Genomic DNA, 20,619 nt, shown 5'->3' on the forward strand with positions numbered 1-20,619 from the left:
CAGGAAGAGTATGCTGATTTCAACATTGATCAAACGCCAGCTCATAATGTCCAGAAGCTCACAGAGGCGGCACGGTCTTCTATCCCTGACGCAGCCTCGCCCACTGCACTGCCTTACCTAGTCAGAGAGGTCAACCTAGGCGGCCCTGACAACCATCAGCCCATCTTGTTAGCCGCTTGGTTATGGGATCATCCCGCTATACTCGACCAGGTAATCTCTTTCATGCACTCTTTCAAGGATGTGTTTGCCTGGTCTTACCACGATTTGGAGGGAATTCCAGCAGAGCTAGGAGTCCACACAATTCCTCTGGTTGAGGGGGCTAAGCCAATCAGAGGAAGGGCTTACAAACTGAATCCCAAATATGCAGAAGCAGTCAAAATCGAGTTGGAGAAAATGCAAGAAGCAGGTATTATTGTACCAGTAGAGCACTCAGAATGGTTGTCCCCTATGGTTATTGCCCCAAAGAAGCAATCCAACAAAATTCGAGTTTGCGTCGACTCTCGAATTTTGCGTCGACTACCGGGCTCTGAATAAGGTCACAATACCGGATGGATTTCCAACCCCTTTCAGTGAGAGAGTCCTTGAAGATGTCGCTGGCCATGTACTGTATAGTTTTATGGATGGGTTCAGTGGCTACAATCAGTTAGGAATACATCCTGACGACCAAGTCAAAACAGCTTTTGTAACTCCCTGGGGTATTTTCATCTATACTAGAATGTCTTTTGGGCTTAAAATGCACCGCCTTCTTTCAATCGCATAGTATATCTCATCTTTTGTCCTCTGCTTACTGATCACCTTCGCATATTCATGGACGACTTTTCCACCTTCTCGGGTGCTCAATGTTCAACCCCAGTAGAAAATCTAAAGGAGCATCTTGCTCAGCTCTCTGCAGTCTTCCTCAGGTGCAGAGAGGCACGTTTGAAGCTCAATCCGAACAAGTGTCATTTTTTGGTCACCGAGGGCACACTGTTGGGCCATGTGGTGTCTGCTCAAGGTTTAGCACCTGACCTAGAGAAGATAGTGGCCATCTTGAAGTTACCTCCTCCCATAAATCCCAAAGCTGTTCAGAGCTTTGTGGGTCACACCGGCTATCATCGCAGGTTTATACGTATGTATGCACAGGTGGCTCAACCATTGACCCGGCTCACCAGTGCTGCTGTTCCCTTCCAGTGGTCTACACCAGAGGATGAAGCATTTGCATACCTCAAAAAACGCCTCACTGAAGCGCCCATTCTAGTTGCCCCGGATTGGGCCCTACCTTTTCATGTGCATACTGATGCGAGTCTGCTGGCTGTGGGTGCTGTGCTGACTCAGCCTAGCAAAGAGTTCAACTTGGATCGCCCTGTATATTATGCAAGTCGCCTACTCACCAAAGCAGAGCGCAACTATAGCACCACAGAGAGGGAAGGTTTGGCTATAGTATATGCTCTACACAAATTTCGGCACTATTTGCTAGGGGTCCACTTCACAATTATTACTGATCACCATGCCTTGCGCTATCTGCTTAATAAGCCACAGGTCGTAGGTCGAGTATGGCGATGGCTCCTCCTATTCCAAGAGTTTGATTTTGAAGTGGTACTCCGTCCTGGTAAGCAACATGTAATGGCTGACCACCTCTCTCGCATTCACACAGGTGAAGAAGCTACCGGAATTGCGGACGACTTTCCCGATAGTAGTCTTTTTAAGATAGATACAACACCGGAATGGTACGGCGAGGTCTTACATTTTCTATCTACTGGGCTGTACCCAGAGAATGCATCTCCACTGCAGAAGAGGAGATTGCTGTTGAAGTCCAGGCCTTTCACTTTGATTGGGGGCCAGCTCTATAAATCGGGACCAGATGGTGTGCTGAAGCGTTGTGTCTCACCTCATGAGGTGGAGCATATTTTGGAGGATGCCCACACTGGTCCCACTGGTGGCCATTACCCTGGTCACATCACTGCCCAGAAGATTCTACAGAGTGGTATGTGGTGGCCCTACATTTTTAAGGATGCAATAGCATATTCTAAGGTTTGTGATGTGTGCCAGCGATGTGGGCCGAAGCCGAGTAAGCAATCCAACCGTTCTCTGCAGGTCTCGATGGCGTGGCTACCTTTTGAGAGATGGGGTTTGGACTTTGTGGGACCAATATATCCCCCGGCTCAACCAGGTAATCGCAAATATCTGCTAGTGGCTACAGACTATGCAACAAAGTGGGCAGAGGTACTAGCGACAGTAGATTGCACCGGCAATACAGTGGCCAAATTTTTATATGAAAATATTTTATGCAGATTTGGCTGTCCCTTGGAGATCACCAGTGATAGGGGTAGTCATTTTTATCAATGACATGATGTCAACCTTGCTGGAAAATTACAAGATTTTTCACCGCAAATCGTACTCTTATTACCCTAGAGCCAATGGGCAGGCCGAGAGCACCAACAAGGTTCTGATCACCCTACTACGGAAAGCATGTCATCTCCATCCAGCATCTTGGGCTCAGGCTGTGCACGGTACCCTTTGGGCATACCGCACATCTTTCAAAGCAACAACTAATCACACGCCTTTTCAACTGGCTTACGGTTTGGAAACCATATCTTCTTTTGAGTTCAACTCCGGATCCCCTAGAGTGGGCAGTCTGCGTGCAAGTTCGGGTATGGAATGTACTTCTATATCCCGTCTCACCTTATTGGAGGAAAGCCGTCGCTTAGCTTCACATGCTCTGCAAGCGGAGCAACTTCGTCGCAAAGCGTGGCATGATCGCCACCTCAGAAAGCCGAAACTAACGCAGGGTTCTTTGGTGCTACTCTATCAGACAAAATATTTGAAAAAAGCAAAGAAGTTGGTTCCAGCTTGGCAAGGGCTCTTCGTGGTGGAAGAGATTTCACCACAGGGAGCAGTCCAAATAGTCACTCTAGAGGGCGTTCCTTTGCCACTGGTAAATGGATCAAGGATAAAGTGCTATAATTCGCCCTAATTATCTCCACATCTACTGATGATAGGATTCTCAACACCATATGATTATTCCCTCCTCAGTTCGGTATTTCTACCTAGCTTACCATTTTCCCTCTTCTCAAATCTTCCTCAGCTCTTATCTTTCAAAACTCCCTTTGTTTCAAGGCATGCACCAGTTACTGTTGTTTTGTCTCTGTCTCTGATCCCCTCTGTAATTTCCGAGGTTCAAGTCTCATTGACTAGATCTTTTGATCATTGGATATTGTTCACAATTAAACCAGCTCCAACTGCATCTCTCTATTCCGTCTCTAATTTTTAAATGCACTCTCACATTTGCATCCCTATCCTGGCTCACTCATGCAAGTTCAGTTTCTACCGGGTGGGTGGGAATTTTAACTGGTAGCTATTTCTGGTTAATGAGACTCTAACTCTATTTTTCCCGAGCTGTTCTCTTACCTAATGAACCCCTATTCGCCCTTGTTCCCTAGGGCCCTACTCTTGCTGGTGTTCTTTGCTTAAATTATCCCCAAAGTCTTCCATGCTGAAATCCATGCTGAAATCGCCCCTAATTCCTAATTTCCTCACGTCTTCCCCACTATCAACCCTTCCCCTCGTTCCCCTGTCGAGCCCTCGCCCCTCTCCAGCCTCGCCATGTCGACCCAGCTCTCGCCCCTCGTCCCCTGCATAGTGAGCCCCTCCTACCCCTCGCCCCTACCTAAACTCAACCCCCTCGCCCTATCCACTATCTACCCTCGCCCCTATCCTCCCACTCTCGCCCCTACCCTCTCCCACACCCCCTCTCGCCCCTACCCTATACCCTCGCCCCCTACCCTCACTTAAACCCCCTCTCGCCCCTACCCTCTCCCACACCCCTCTCGCCCCTATCCTCCCCTCTCGCCCCTACCCTCTCCCACACCCCTCTCGCCCCTACCCTATACTCTCACCCCTATCCTCCCCTCTCGCCCCTACCCTCTCCCACACCCCCTCTCGCCCCTACCCTCTCCCACACCCCCTCTCGCCCCTATCCTCCCCTCTCGCCCCCTACCCTCTCCCACACCCCCTCGCGTCCCTAACCTCCCACTCTCGCCCCTACTCTCTCTCAGCACCCCTCTCGCCCTACCCTCTCAAAGTTCACATTCGCCCTACCCTCTACCCCTGCCCTACTCTGGTTCGAATTTACCCCTACTCTGGTTCGAATTTGCTGCCTAAATCGTTTTGCAGCAAAACCAAAGCATTTGAGTGCTTTTCCATTGCCCCAGCTTAAATCGTTTTGCAGAAGAAAATCCAACTTGGCCTGCATCTGAGTGCTTTTCCATCACTTGGCTACTCAACGGCTCTGTTTGTCATCCGACCTCACCATGGCAGGGGGTAGCAAGCAATAGGGGAAACAGCAAGAAGGAAGTAGCAAGAAAAAGGTAGAGTTGAAGAGGAGGAAAGCTCTGGTTGAAAAATCAGAGAGCGAAACAGATGAAGTATCTGCAAGCAGCAGCAGCCATGACATAGATGACTTTACCTCTAGTGACCCAAGTGATGAGAGCTACAAAGCAGACTCAGCAGCTTCTGATGATTCCGATGTAAATTCCGAGTCGGGTGCTTCCAGTGATCAGGAGGAACATTCAAAAGTGGCTCAGAAAAAAGAAAAACAGCAAATCATCACTCATGAAATCAAGAGGCCTGCTTCTTCAAAGAATCACACAGCATTCTCATTACATTTTCATATGCAGCAACCTCGACCATCTCTCAGTGAGGTGCTTTCAACTGCTCAGCTACGGACTCTGGGCCTCACAGCATTGGCTGATGCAAATTTACCTGATACGGTTCCAGCAGAATTGATACATCAACTGTTGAAAAACTTTCCAAAGGTCCGGGGCCACAAGCTAACAGCTACAAGGCTTGGCCATGCCATGGGTATGACCAACTTTCCGGCTGTGAAGTCTACTACTCGCACTCTCTTTGTTGTCCAAGGATGCGACAATTCAAGCATGTCAAGAGCTATTGAGCTCGGATCACCCAAATTATGAGCGAAATAGACGGCTTCTCGCAATCTTCAGGTATTACTTTCTGGCTCGGGATGCCAAAGAAGACAAGGTTCAAACAGATATTCTCACTACATTCTCCCACTGCGACGGGCTATACTGTTTAATCCACACTATCCCATGTGGTTTCCACCAAATTCTCTTCAGCTCTTTGCAGTCAAGGGCTAAAAGATTTCGGGCCCAAGTGCAGTCTGTGCAGTTAACTTTTAGATGTTTTGCGGCACCTCTCTTGGCATGGATCATAAACATACCTATTAACATAAATGAAGTGGATGAGGAACAGGGAACCTCGAAAGGGAAAAGGAAAACCGTGAGCATGCAGGTTGACCCCACAGTCACCAAGAAAAAGAAGATCAAGGAGAAAGTGGTGAAGGATACAGTGAAGTCTCTACTCTCCTTGCCAGTTTCTGAGAGCCAACAGACTAGGGTACATCTTCAGCGTCATACGCCTACTTCTACACCTGGTTCTGCTGTGCCGGCACCAGTGTCTACTGCCGCTCCTCAGGACAGGATGGTCACTTCACCCATACAGGATCCTCTTCCTTCTTCTCCCATCTTCACTCATACACCGGTCAACATATCACTCGCTCCACCTACAACAACAATCTCCGAGGCACCTACTACACCAAGTGTCCCTACTTCTAGCTTGCCGGCTGTGCCACCAACTGCACCTACTTCTAGCTCGCCGGCAGTGCCACATGTGCGCCCTCCAGCATCACATCCATCTGAGGGATCTTCAGGTAGGACCAACTCCACTTCTTTGTTTCAGCTTTCAGAGAGGTTGCTTCAGGACTCCAGAGCTGCTATTGCCACCATCGAGCTAGGCGCGGAGCAACTAGCTGCAACCCACCAGCATCACTCCGCCACATATGCAGCTGAGGGATCTCTGCGAGTTGCCGAGAGTGCCATCGCAGATCGAGATGCAACTATTTTTGCACTACAGCAGGCATTGAAGATAAAGTCGAGGATTATTGATGACCTAAAAGCACAGGTGCACGGATTTCAAGAAATGCTTATGTATGATAACAGGCCTACCGTTTCCTGTGGGATATGGATGGACTAGGCCAGGGATACAGGTCTAGAATCCAGCAAGCTTTGCAGCGCCAGCAGGTCCCTCTCAGCCCTCTCAGCAGTTCATGGGACACTACCCAGCAGGTCCCTCTCAGCCCTCTCAGCAGTTCATGGGACACTACCCACAGCCCCAGTTCCAGTACTTCACTCAGCAGGGATCTCAGGTCCAGATGCCACACATGCAGAGCCAGAGTGTTCCTTGCTGTGACGGTGTTGCTGGTGCACACCGCCATGGTTGCGTTACTAGGCGTCCGGAGTTCACTTCAGGGCAGGTGCTCCCATCCGCTGTGCAGCAGATGGCTGCTACAACCACAGGAAACCGGGTTATGCAAAGCACAGTACAGCAACCGCATAGTTACACTATTGATCTGATGGCTCCTCCCGATCCGGATACTTCTGGAGCAGCACTGGGAACGACACTTTCCCTTGGGTGACAGGACTGTGCTCTTACCTCACCTTTCATTGTACATATAGTTACTTTTGTAGTTTCATTCAGTTTTGGCTCACCGAGACGGTGACCAGTCTTGTGGCGGGCAACCTGTAGCAGGCTACAGTGTCACTTCACAGGACAGGCAGTTGGACAGTTAGCTACAGTTGGTCTGGTTCACACTGGACGGACCCTTTGGGCTGGGAGTGACACGTGGCAGGGCACCTACGGCGGTCTAGGGGACATCGTGGCTAGGTCACCACCACCACTCAGTTTGGAGATAGACTTAGCTGGCTGGACATTTATGGGCCGTTGGTGGCTCTTATGGTTGTACATATGAGTAGTCGTTTTGGGCAGTTCTATCTGATCTTGTACGTAGTCGTCTAGAGAGAGTCTTACACAGAGCACGGCTTCACCATCCCTGCACATCTGAGCCTCAACACCCCATTTGTACCTGTGAGTCTTGGGCTGGAGCTGAGTGTGCTGCCACGCCAGAGTCTGTACATGGTTCTTTGAGCTAGTCGAGTCCACATGTTCTGGTCCACTGTTGTGTCTCTGTTGTTATCCATTGCTTCTGTGTCTCATTCTGTTTGAGAGAGTTTCCATTTGTTTGAGTGAGATTGTCACGCACATTGCACTGAGGTGCACCCACTCTGTAGAGAGCACGACACATTATCCGCGCTACAGCGCTATACTCCGTCGATACAGTGTGAAGGTACTGCGTGAAGGTCTCAAACTGAGTGTGAAAACAACTCCTTGTCGTAAAAGAAATGCCAATAGACCTGCAAGTGTCCTGCCTGATAGGATCTATGGTGTCTGTAGTCAAATCGTCTGGAGAAAATGGAAAAGGCCAGGAACCGTAATGAGAATGACCGGAAGCCTGTCAATGCATGAACCTGCAACCCGGTGTGGCCAGGTGGCTAAGTTGTGTAAAACTCTAGGAAGGCAAGATGTGGCAATCTGCGCCATAAACCCTTCCGAATCAAGGAAAGCCAGACTAAGCAGTCTGCACTGTAGAAGCTACCGTAAGTTGCAACAGTCATCGAGAGACCGCACGACCACCACCAGATGGTGTCCTGTCAGTAGGTAGGGTAATCCAAGATGAGGTGAAAGCCAGACTCAACAATCTGTGCTGTGAAGGGCCTTTGAGAAGAGGTGTGGTCAGACCAAGCTGTCTGCACCGTGATCATCCTGCATGAAGAAGGGAAGCCAGACTGAGCAGTCTGCGTTGTGAATATCCTCTGAGAAGAGGAAAGGCCAGACCAATCTGTCTGGGTTGTCTTGCCTGTATCTCCTGCCTCCAATCCTCCGGTGTCAACCAAAACAGAATCCGCGCCAACAACGCCACCAATGTGAATGAGCTGGGAGTGGCCTACTGCCCAGGCCGTGGGATGAGTCTGCTGTAAGGTTACCGAGGTTGAGTGTAAGCAACTTTGAAGGTAGCAATCCAAATGATCAAGAGTGTAGAAGAGGAGCTGCACTACCATCCAAGCCAAGCTCCGGGTGACTCCGGATGTAGTCGTAGAATGATGCCCGATCTCCCGCATCTCGCGGGTAAACTCTCCAAGAGAGTCTAAAGCACTGAAGTCCCACTCCAGTCTGTAGATCTAAGCAATGAATCTGTCCAAGAAGAGATCCAAGATCCTCTCCCTAAGTCCATGTAGATGCTCCTGTGTAAGCAAGTGATCTGACGTGTCGAGGTCAATTGGTAAGTGTCTGTCCACCCAAGATGGTGGTGTCCTCTCTGGGAATGTTGGAATCCCATATGCCATGAGCATGGTCATATCTCGTGTGAACTCCTCTGTTGAGTGCATAGGTGTGTCCATAACAAACCACAAGTCACCACCCCCTCTAGAGTGCGCAACCGCCGAATGATGGCTGGAATGAATGGATCTCCCAAGGATCATACGCCTGTAGATGATCAAACCGACGTCAAAGATACCGTGTACTGCAGTAGTCACTGAGAGACCGCACGAACCACCACCGGATGGTGTCTTGGCAGGAGGTAACTTCATCCTTTGTGAAAAACACAAGCCATGTGTGTGCTGTCCACCCAAAAACGCAATTGTGAGGTGATGAAAACGCTGCTGTCCAGTGATTTTCAGCGTGCTCGTACACTCCCGGCAGGGTCCGGAGCAGTGCAGAGGGTGTAGGGAGGGGTGGTGAATCACTGCTGAAAACAGAGAAAACAGCAAGGGGTAATGGCTGAAATCTGTAGATTTGAAGAGGAACTTTGCCGGCAAGGCATCGGATGCCAAGGCCGGGTAAGTGGTGGCAAGATCCGGGGCCAGAAGCTGAGCGTTGCCCTCCTGCTGCAAAAACGCAGGTCAATTTGCAGCCCACTTTTGCTGCACTTTTTGGCACCAAAAACCTTTTGTATGCTGAAAAAACAAAGGCTTGATGGGTACCCTAGGTGCCCGCAACTTGTGGAAGGTGTCAATGACACAAAGTGACCAATAAAACCGTCGAAAATGGGCTGAAAACCCAAAAACGCAGATGAAGGTCAAAAACACAAATGGAGGAGGGGCATTTCCGGCGACGAAACTGTCCCAGAAGTGTAGCGCTAGCAGGGAGTCATCAAATCTGATGTTTCTTGCAAAAAATGCAGGTTGAGGTGAGGTCCTCCGCGATAGAAATGGCTCCCGTTTCTACGCTTGCCTGGCTGATGTAAAAACGCTTGCAGATCTGGCTCCAATTGGAAAAAACACTGGCTGATCCGGCCCTTGGGAGAAGAACCTGATGCGATGTAGCGCCTTAGAATAGGCAGAGCCTGAAGGGCGTCACACACACACACACACACACACACACACACACACACACACACACACACACACACACACACACACACACACACACACACACACACACACAGAGCACAAACGCTAGAGATGGTGAAGAGGGGGCGATCAGCCCTCCATGACTACCATGAGCATAAGACCGATCCGTACAATGATATGATCGCTGTGAGATGTGAAAGTGGGTACCCCCCTACCCCCATAAATAGGTGCCCAAGGGGAGGTAGGGCAAGGCCTGATAAAAATCCCCAGGACCCAACAAAAAAATGATATATGGAAATATATGTGGGCGGCCAGACCAGGAGCAACCTAGACTATGGGTGGCCAGCCCGGAAAACATACTAGCTGTACAAGTATGCCCTAGACCTGTGAAGCAATAGAGTGGTGTAAGTCTATTAGAGAGAGTATAGCTTGAATCCTCTGTTGTAGTCTTCATCGATGCTGTGTAGCTCCTCTCCTCAATCATGGTCGTCTGAATCTCCGTAGCTCCAGTACTCGGTCGACAGTAGTGGTCGAGTGAGTGGACCGAGCTCTGTCTGCTGTAGTCTTCGTCAAGGCTGTATAGCTCCTCTCCTCAGTCGTGGTCGTCTGGATCTCCGTAGCTCCAGTGCTCGATCGACAATAGCGGTTGAGTGAGTGTGGACCAAGCTCTGCGACGGTGGCTACTCCTCTGGCTGTCCCATATCTAGTGAAAAGAAATCTGTAATCTGTCTCTGGGTGTTGCTAATTGGACTATTTTCTTATGATTAATCTTTTCTTTTTATGATATTTTATTATGTGCACTAAGAACTGTTAAAAGATTGTAGCTACAGGAACTGCCATCAGGAACGGACAACTCATATGTGTCATTTGATGGGTGACGGTAAACATCGCGAAGGAGTTTCCGTAAGTTCGGTGGAAAGGGCCGGGTTACGAGTGCCCCTGATGCGTCACATGATGGGTGACGGGTGCAATCAGTAAGGGGGCATCCCATAGGCTAAGGAGGAAATCCGAACTGAGTAAGAAAGTACGCGTAAGAACGCAAGCACAAGAATAAAGATGGGTTCAATGACGCTTTTAACGAAAAGCAGGAACAGTCGCGGGAGGACAGATGTTTTCCCGCGAGGAGTCTGTGTTTGCATTGCATCTGTGTCGTGTCCTGCACCCGGGGACGCCTGGAATGTGTCCGTGTAGCATTGTTTTCACTAACTGAGTGAGTTTTAAAGTTTGAACAGGTTCACACTTTATTTTATAAAGTGACCGGTCACTTTTAAGTGACTGGCCCCTTTATTAATAAAATAAAGCAAGCAAGGCTCCTAATAAAAAAAAGCCAGCGCTAAAACTAAGGCAGGGGGCTGAATTGCGATCTCTCTCTCTCCTCTCTCTAGAAAACGCGATTTTCTCTCTCCTCTCTCTAGGAGCGCCAAGCTCTTCTTTTGGACCCCTATTCCTGCTGGGTGTCAGACCCTATAAAAGGGTAGCAAGCGTTTCAGTTTGAGAGGGCCGGAAGCAGCAGAAAAGCACTAGCGCTAGGATTCTGGAGAAGAGAGTGGCGACAGAATTTTGCAAGTGTTCGCGTGACGACTGAGTACGGAGGTCGATTCTCCTAGCAAGGAGCGACAGGTATAAGGTGTTGATACGCATTGAGAATTGTTGCTCTGTGTGGTTTGTTTTGCAGGAAACTCCCGTCTCACGGGGAGGCCCTTCACGGGAAGTACGGCTTCATGCCTAAGTTCCTTACGGGAAAGTACGGCTTCACGCCTAAGTCCCTTACGGGAAAGTACGGCTTCCCACCTAACTCCCTTACGGGAAGGAACGGCCTTGTGCCCAAGCCCTTTACGGGGAAGCACGACCTTCGGGTCTAAGATTACAGAACGGAGGGGTTTCCTCGGGTTCTCGTGCTTGTATAAGAATTCTCCCTGAATAAAAGATTACTCTTAACGGGGGGGGGGGACCAGCCCATCTTCTGGTCCCCAATATTGTGTCGATCTTCTCCCTTCTCTCATGTTTTCAAAGAATTATAATTTTCAGATTTTCTAAGTGCTCGTGTACAGCGCTCCCGTTTTGTGACACTGGGACTGCCTCTCTCTAGCTTTCCCCAGTAAAGTGTCTCTATGCCTCTGTAACTCAAGTAGATATAGTCCAAGACATCTTTGGTCCTCATAACTCATGACCCTAGAAAAGGACCGAAACTCTCTCTGAATAGGTAGTGGAAACGGCCCCGTATCTCATAGTACCCTATGCAGTGACATATGTAATGTAACTCTGTCTCTGGTTCTATCTAGCATAAGCGACATATCCTGTTGTCTGTTGGTATCCCTTTGAATCTACTAGTCTCAATCTCGAGCTGATGTGAGGATGTGCGTATCTGACGAATGGCACAACGCAAACCATGACATATGTGTGTCCATGTAGCTGGGTCGAATCACAAACCCATCTCTTGTGATGGGGAGAAGATGCTCTTTATAGAAATCCATCTTCGTGTTCAACTCCTGAGGGGGATCTATCCATGTCCTCTTGGTGTCGAGCTGGATAAGGTCTTGACAAACGAGTCTAGTAATCTCCACCCGTGTAAGAGACAGTGAGGGTGCCTGAAGAGAGTACTGGAAAGGAGGCAGCCTGTTCATGGTGAAGGCATGCGTTTGAAACCATGATGGCATTTGTGCATACCAGCATGAAGTGTCCCCCTGTAGAGCTAAATGTCTGGAAGACTCAAGGGCCAGTCTAGCATATCTGTCTCTACTAGTATCCCATAGGCTGTGCACAAAGGAGCTTGATCCGGTAAGCGCCTCAATCTCCATAGGGGGGGCAGCTAGCTTTGCCCGAATGATAGCGTGAGGCGCACGTGTGCACACACACACGTACGTGCACGCGCACGCGTGCGCGCGCGCGCGCGCACACACACACACACACACACACACACACACACACACAGAGAGAGAGAGAGAGAGAGAGAGAGAGAGAGAAATGAAATGTTATATTAACGTCTTCAAAAGGCCATAGTGACCTATGAGACCAGAAAGTTACAAGGTGGTGGATCTGATACAAAGTCAGAGTAACAAAATAACCTAATCAACAGTACAAAACAAAGATATATATTATGGGATTCTAGATAGGTCGATGTGAGCTAAGCCGAAAAACTAAGCAAAAATGGGCGGCTAGTTGGGATAGCTGAATCACAAAAGATCTAGCATCGGTCGTTGGCGAATCTCATCAATTTCCTCCATGGTTAGTAGTCTGACCGGGCGTCGTGCATGCCTGGCCAGCGTGCTCTGAATCTTTTGACGTAGCCTCCGTCGATGCTGTGTAGTCGTGCGCAGTCGTGGGCGCCTGGATTTCCCCAGTTCAATCGCTCGGTCAATCAATGTGCCTCTGGTGTGAGACGGGGGGAAGCTCTGCTGTGGGAGTGGCTCTTGCGGCTGTCCCGTGTCTGCTCTGAAGAAGTTTGTAATCCGTCTTTGAGACTGGTTAGCCTCGCCATTCATCAGGCTCTCTCCGTGTCTGCGCAACTCGAGCAAGAACAAACCTAGGCATCTTTGATCTTCGTATCTCATTACTCTTGAGAGTGGTCCAAAACCCTCTCTGAACAAGCGATGGAAGCGGCCTCGTATCTCGTAGTAGACGGGGCAGCGGCATGTATAATGCAGCTCTGTCTCAGGTTCCATGTCACACAAGGGGCATGTCCTGGCCTCTGCTGGTCCTCCGCTATATCTCCGGGTTTCAATCCGCAGCTGGTGAGACGATGTGCGTAACTGGCCAATAGCACACCGTATCCCATGAGACAGGTGGGTATCCATGTATCTGGGTCTCATCACAAAACCATCTTTCGTAAGCTGGAGAAGGTGGTCTCTGTAGAAAGCCATCTTTGTGCCCAGTTCTTGTGCTGGTTGTATCCATGTCCTTCTGGTGTCTAGCTGGGTTAGGTCTTGGCGGATGAGCTTGGTGATCTCCGACTGTGTATGAGAGATGGTGCGTCCAATGAGTACTGGAATGGTGGCAGCCTGTCTATGCTGAACCCATGCGCCTGAAACCATGATGTCATCTCCCCATATCAGCATGTTGTATCTCCTTGTATGGCTAACTGTTGGGAGGACTCAAGTGCAATGCGAGCGTATCTGTCTCTGGGAAGTTCCCATGTGCGGTTTATGAAGGAGACTGATCTGGTGAGCGCCTCTACCACTAGTGGGGGGGCTGCCAGCTCTGCTCGGATAATGGCCCGTGGTACTGATGCCTTGGCTCTAATGAGCCGCGAGATCATAGAGACGAGAGGCTTCTCCATGTTCCCCCATCCGTCTGTGCGGCCCGGCCTCCCATGGTGATCCAATGAAGGTCCCCATATCTCAGCCCCATAGAGCAATGCTGAGGCCACCAAGGTGTCAAAGAGCCAGAGCTTCGTCCGGGGTTCCTGAAACTGAACCTGTGAACACATCCTCTCCAATCTACCCAATGTTGCGTGGGCTCTAGTCAGTCTGGTCTCTGCTGCTCTTCTGAGTGAGAATGTGGGTCTAGTAAAAACCACTCCAAGGTAAGTGTAAGTGTCTGTGTACTCCACAATCTCCTGGCCGTATGTGAATGTAGGTGCCGATCTCCTGATCCATTGTGGGGTGGTATTAAACACCATAACCTTGGTTTTACCAAGGTTGACAGACAAACCACTTTCGTGGGCAAATGTATGCAAAGCATCCAATTGGCGTTGCATTCCCTCTGGGGATTCGGAGATCAACACAATATCGTCCGCATATAACAAAAGTGGAATCCATGTCCCTGCCAACTGTGCATCTTTATCCCCGTCCCTGTCAATGTAGTCAGAAACCTCATCCACATACATACCGAAAAGAGTAGGAGAGAGCGGGCAACCCTGCTTCACCCCAATAGTGGAGTGAACCGGTATTGAGAGTCCCTCCGGGGTGCGTACATGCCCTACTACTGATCTGTGTAATGCCATGATCCCCCGAATGAGCTCTGTGGGTACTCCCATTTCCTGTAATCTGCGCATCAGTCTAGTTGTGGGTACCGTGTCGAAAGCTTTGCGGAAGTCCACAAAGCTACAATAGATCCGTCTCCCATGAGATCTGCCTTTCTCGATGATGGCCCTGAGTGTTAGGATGTGGCCAAGAGTAGAGAAGCCTCTCCTGAATCCTGCCTGCCCAGTTGCACGCATTCCTTCCCTCTCTGCCCATCTACTCAGTTGTTGCTCAAGAATGGATGCATACAACCGTGCCAGTGTGTGCCCGATCATAATAGTGCGATAATTCCCAGGCTCCATGGGGTCTCTTGATTTGAAGATAGGTACGATCGTAGATAGGCTCCAAGTGTCCGGTAGGCCCTCACACATGGCACGGTTAAACATAACTGCTAGAAGCTCTTCTAGTAGGTCTTTGGCATGCATGAAATGCTCAGCTACTAGGCCCATGATCATATGCTCTCCCAGTCTTCATCCTGTCAATAGCTTTCTTCACCATCTCAGCGGTGAAAAAGACACATGTATGTGGGCATGGGTCGGGGGGGTTGGGGAGGGGCGGCTGTTCAGGTACTGTGTACAGAGATGATGCGTACTGACCCCAGGTCTCTGTGGAGGAAATAGCAAGGGGGGGGGGACTGCTCATGAAAGAGCCGCCACGCCTCACACGAGTCTTGACTCATGAATAGCTGATAGAGATCCTGCTCGAGTTGGGCCAAAAAAGCCCTCTTCTTCCACCGCACCAGGCGTCGAAAGTCCATCTGTGACTGTCTGTGAGTGACGTCCCCCAACAGCACCTCCCTCTGAAGTCTGGCTCTAGTCTGGCGGCACTCCTCATCGTACCAGCTGTTCTGAGGCATGCTCCCAGATCGGCGGCTCTGCTCAGGCTGGGTGTGTGGGTATGCTTCTGTTGCTGCCTCATGTAATGTCTGTGTCAGTATAGTAGTTAGCTCCTCCAGAGGTCGCCCCGGGTCCTCAGTGCATAGGCGTCTGTAGATTCCGTCCATGTATACAGAGTCCGACTCCCTTGTGAATGTGTAGCGAGTAGGGGCTGCTACTCGTGGCCTGTGTGCTACACTGAATTGGAAAGAGATAGTCAATGACACCAGAGCATGATCCACTGCCACCCCGACCGGTCTGGGCCCAACTGTGAGATCCTGGATACTAGAGATGAGATTCGGTTGTGCCATGACATAGTCCACCGTGTTGGCTCCATGTCTGTGTAGGAAGCATGTGAAACCTCGCGCAGCAGGAAATCTCTGTAGGGCGTTCAAGATGGCCAATCCATGTGCAGTGCCCATGTCTATCAGGTGTCGCCCATACTCAGTATATTCCATATCGTGTGATAGTTTGGAAAGGCCCGTATCTACCACATCTATCTCTCTTAGCATCTCCTCTGAAGTATCATAGAATACTGCCTGGTGATGGGCAGTCCTAGCATTGAAGTCCCCGAGGATGATAATGTCCCCGTCCCTAGAGAACTCCCATATGTCATCATCCAAAATAGAGAAAGGGGATTGTCCCCTAGGTGGTGCATAAACTGATGTACTCGAGGGAAAGTAACAAATAGCTAGATAGAGGTATCTGCCCGTCTCTGCTTTCAGTCTCACCTACATGTATCTGGCCTGCTCGTCCCTGCGGGCTATATGTATCAGTGGCTGCAGATCCTCTCTAAATAACACTGCCACTCCTCCCGAGCCCCGCCCTCTGTGCTCTGAGCGTCTCTTGTCTGTAGGCTGTCTCCCACCTATATCCACTGATGTGAGGCATGGATTGCCCCGGGGCCTGGTGCGTCTCAGAGTAGAAGATGATGTCTCTTCCAGTAAAGCTATCCTCAAAAGCACCCACATCAAGACGCATAGATCCATTGCAATTCCAGGCAGCTACTTTGAGTGTGGTCCCATAAGTCTCGCACCGTCATGTGGAGCGTCGCTCCAGTATTACTACTTTTCCGTCTCGGTAGAAAGCGATCTTGCCTTCCCCCCTTGCCGCCCTAATCTCCGGCATTACTTCCTGCATAGGGGCGATCTGCGAGAGGGTGAGATCGTCCCCGAGAAAGATGCCAGTCTCCTTAAGAGTTGGTCTTTTCTTCAAGAAAGACTTCTTTGCTTCCATGGAGGGAAAACGGAGGATGAGTGCTCTTTCTTTTGAGGTTTCTCCACTGCCTCCATTTTTCTTTATGTTGCCCACCCTCCATGCCCTTGTGTGTGTCGGCTCATGAATCCCCATCAAGGCTGTGAGTTCTTTTACTTCTTCGTCCACATTGCCTTTGTCTTTAAGACCGCAAATTCTCACATGTAAAGTGCGCACCCTTCTCCTCTGCTCCTCCTCTAGTGTCTGGTTAATGATGTTGTTGGGTGTGGACGTGGGTGTTATCTCCTTGTCTTAACCTTTCTTGGCCACCTTGATCCATTTCTCGGCTTCGTCCGCCTTCTGTTGGGTTTTGGTAAGAACATCCACCCAAGAAGTCGTCATTTCTTTGTGCTGTTCTTCTCCCTCTTTGATGGCCCGTACTTGTTCCTTGATTGTGTTGATTTCTTCAATTACTGAGGGTTGCAGTTCGCCCTCTTCCAGTGTGTTTCTTGATCGGGTTTCGGCGAGTTCTTTCTTGAGTCACGCGATCTCTTCCTCTTGGGTCGTCACTTGGTCTTCCAGCGTGCTTATCTTGCTCTCTTGGATCAGCACACGTCCTTCGAGAATGTTTATTGTGCCCCAGAGATTGCGGTTCAACTTGGTGATGGTCTCCGTCATTTCCTCTTTGCATTTTCGAATGGCATCCTCTAGGGGGTCGGCTTTATCGTTTGTCTTCCTCATGCTTGATCGTTGTCCGCAAGGGGAGGGGGGTTTAGATGTACGTATGCACCCACACTAGCAGCGGTCTCGGCGAGTGGTAGAGCGGAGGCGGTACGGCCCGGGGGTGAAAACGTTAGTTACGAGAGAGAGAGAGGGGGGGGGGGGATATGGGTATGGTAGATGTACGGCCCGGGGGTGAAAACGGTAGTTACGAGAGAGAGAGAGAGAGAGAGGGGGGGGGGGGGGGGGGGGGTGGGAATAAGTATGAGTGGGGGGAACGGGGGCGGAAAAAAAAAATAAAAAAAAAAATAAAAAAAATAAATTGATGTCCTACGCGTAGAGGATGGACGTCCTACGCGTGAAAGAAAAAAGGGGGGAGGTGTGGGGGGGGGGAAAGACATGCTGCGCGTAGGAAAGGGGGGGGGGAGACATTCTACGCGTAGAGGTTGGGGGGCTAGGGCAGCGCGCGAGCAGGGCAGGGCGGCGGGGGTGTAGGATGACGGGCGCGCAGGGGTGCAGGGCGGCGGGCGCGAGGGCAGAGGCGGGGGGGGGGCAGGGCGCAAGCCAGGCAGCAGCGCGCGCGAGCAGTGAGCAGCACAGAGAGAGGCTCAGCAGCGCGCGGGGCTGCAGTTGGGCACAATGGCGTGCGGGCAGGGGCAGGGGCAGGGGCAGGTGCGGGGGGCAACGAGCAAGGCGAGGGGGCAGAGAGAGAGAGAGAGAGAGAGAGAGAGAGAGAGAGAGAGAGAGAGAGGAGGAGGAGGAGGAGGAGGAGAGAATTTTTAACGTCGTGGGAAACTATCCCAAGAGACCTCAAAGATCTATCCGACGAGAGTTGAACTCAAGACTTGTTATTCAAGAGGGAAATGGCATAACCAATCTACCACACTTGGGTGATAGAAAGGATATACGATTTTCCTCTTTTTATTAACCTCCCCCCCCCCCCTCCCCCCCCCCACGAGAAGAATATAAATTTTAACGTTGTGGGAAACTATCCCAAGAGACCTTAAAGATCTATCTGACGATAGTTGAATTTAAGACTTGTTATTCAAGAGGGAAATGGCATAACCAATCTACCACACTTGGGTGATAGAGAGGATATACCATTTTCCTCTTTTTATTCACACACACACACACACACACATCCGAGGAGAAGAGAATTTTTAACGTCGTGGGAAACTACCCCAAGAGACCTCAAAGATCTATCCGACGAGAGTTGAACTCAAGACTTGTTATTCAAGAGGGAAATGGCATAACTAATCTACCGTGTGTGTGTGTGTGTGAGAGAGAGAGAGAGAGAGAGAGAGAGAGAGAGAGAGAGAGAGAGGACTTACCTCCTTCATGCAGCATATTTGAAATCTGGATTAAACGACGGGTATGTGACTGCTAAGCAGAACACCTTTGGTTTCTCTGTACAAGCCAAGGACAAATGGAATGCAAACGATGACGAAGAAATGCTGAGACTCATGGAGGGGTTTACAGATACTCTTCCAATCATAAGGACCTACAAGAACGATTCATGTACTCTAGAGATTTGTGGTAGTGCCCCTCGTTCATCAGTACTTACTGCAATGGCTGCAGATACAAGCTACTTTGCTGCTTCAAACTTGTTAAGGGGATGCCCTTTGACAATACGTCAGACTGTTCTTCCAGGCGCTGCTGGTGTTAACAGTACAATCTCAACCAAACTTGTAAGTGGTGTCTGATAAGGAAAGTAGCTGTTTCTGATGTAACGGTTTTGAGCTAAGGGGTGTTTTCTAAAGATGATATATCATGTGGGCCTTTATTCGTTTGTCACATTTTAATTGTCAAGCATTCAAATTTTTTTAGTTTGCGCCTAGTCTGCAAGTGGTTGAGAGAGCCAAAAAGTTGTCGCTGCCAAAGGGATTGTCCACTGGGGAGTTTCTGCACAAGTTCTTTGAGGCTGTTGAAATGGTTCATCTTTCAAAGTTTTATGTTGAAATTAATGCCCTTGGAACTTCAAGAAACATGAGTGCATTGGATAAGGAGGAGAGGGTAAGGCCAGATTTGCTACTGTTATTTTATCCAATGCATGTTTTTTGTTGGCAACGGGTACTTACATATCTTGATGTGTAGATTCAACCGCTCTACAGTTTTGAGGCTTCACACATGGGTGCCCTTAATCAAGTTGGCAAAGCCCTTTCTATTTATGCAGTTTTTGGCTTGAAGAGTAAAGCAAGTGGCAATTCGTTTCTGAATTTAAAGAAGATGTTATGGAACAAACCTGAGTGGGTTCCCAGTCAAAACTCTCCTGTAAGGTTTCGTGTGCTGTCAGAAGAGGAGATCGAGAACAAAGCAAAGCTTATAGCAGATTCCATAGTTTCTGAAACTAGGGAAAGGCCCGATTGTTTATGGTGGCCAGCTCCAACTCTGGCATTGGAAACTGCAGAAAGATATCTGGATAAAGCCACACAGGATTGGATTTATGAGTATGTGCCCATGCACAAGATGCATATTGACCCAGAGGTACTTGATGCTCAAGGTGTGAAAGATGTTAGTCTACAAAGGCAGCCTGAAGAATTCGATCTTACGCATACGCAATTGGTAAGACTCTATGATTTTTGTGCCATTTAAACAAAGCCTTACCAACAGTTCCATTTAAATACAAGTTCAACATTTTAAATAAACTTTGTGTTGGACTGAGTAAGTGAGCTGTTTTTTAAACGACTACAAAAGTGCTATATAAGAAATGCTCTGCATTGTAATTGCAAATTGAGGTTAAGGTTTTTGTTGCTGGATCATAAACATTGTCACATGCAAAGGCTCAAGTTGTAAAAGGAGTTCAAAATGGGCAATCTACTGTCTCAGATCGTACTGTATTCAAGGCACTTGTTTGACTTCTTATTATATACTTATTTTACAACATTCCATCTGCATACATCATGCCTTGTGCTTTGGCCTGTTAGGAAGTTTCTTCAAGGATATTGATAGCATATGGTGCATTCTTCTCAAGGGAAAGCGTCGAATCGCCTGTTGAAGGCCAAAGCCTTAAACTGTCGTGAATACCATGGAATGTACCAAATGTAACACTATCTCCTCCGTCGTCTTAATCCTTTGTTTTCTAGTGGAGTCAACTGATCATCAGAAGTCAGCCTCAGTAAGTTGTTTCTGGGTCCTCTAAAAACAAATCTAGTAGATGGTGCCCTCAATACGTACCAGGTATCATGCCGTACACACCCTCTGGTTGGAATCCTTGCAAACCTGACATCAAGTAGTTTCCTTGCATGCTTGCCATCATGACATATCCTCCAAAAAGTCTCTATTCATATCCTGGTACAGCTGCTCTAGAGCACCATATCTACCTAAATGCTGGCCTAGAACATGTCTTCTTTGGTGGTGTACCACCTATAAACCCAAGGAAATTTTGAGGATTTCCTGCATGTTGTTGCAATCTTTGTGATGACTTGCATCTCTCCTACCAGTCGTCTTAGCTCTCTGCCTTTACTTTTGGTTTAGAGGGCTTCATCTGATCCTTCCACTGCTGAAAGATGAATTGCATGGCCTTATCTTCCATGTGCTTGACATAGAGGGGTTCCTTGTGAATTTCAGCACGTGATCCAATAAATCCACTTTAATCTTTGTTTCGGCATCTTCTCTGTCGGCTAGATG

General features: G+C 49.1%; 1 protein-coding gene across 2 annotated transcripts in view; it reads left to right on the plus strand.

Annotated features, from left to right (window-relative positions):
• Positions 1 to 20,619, plus strand: part of LOC147417620 (deneddylase) — a 71,833-nt gene that overhangs the window by 18,844 nt on the left and 32,370 nt on the right. For both annotated transcript variants that reach the window (XM_086506901.1, XM_086506900.1), the window contains exons 2-4: positions 18,337 to 18,680; positions 18,820 to 19,005; positions 19,087 to 19,554. In XM_086506901.1, coding sequence (XP_086363027.1) covers positions 18,337 to 18,680; positions 18,820 to 19,005; positions 19,087 to 19,554 — 998 coding nt within the window. The remainder of the gene's footprint in view (positions 1 to 18,336; positions 18,681 to 18,819; positions 19,006 to 19,086; positions 19,555 to 20,619) is intronic.

Source organism: Adiantum capillus-veneris, chromosome 30 (genome assembly GCF_014529385.1).
Source record: "Adiantum capillus-veneris isolate H3 chromosome 30, ASM1452938v2, whole genome shotgun sequence".
NCBI lineage: Eukaryota > Viridiplantae > Streptophyta > Polypodiopsida > Polypodiales > Pteridaceae > Adiantum > Adiantum capillus-veneris.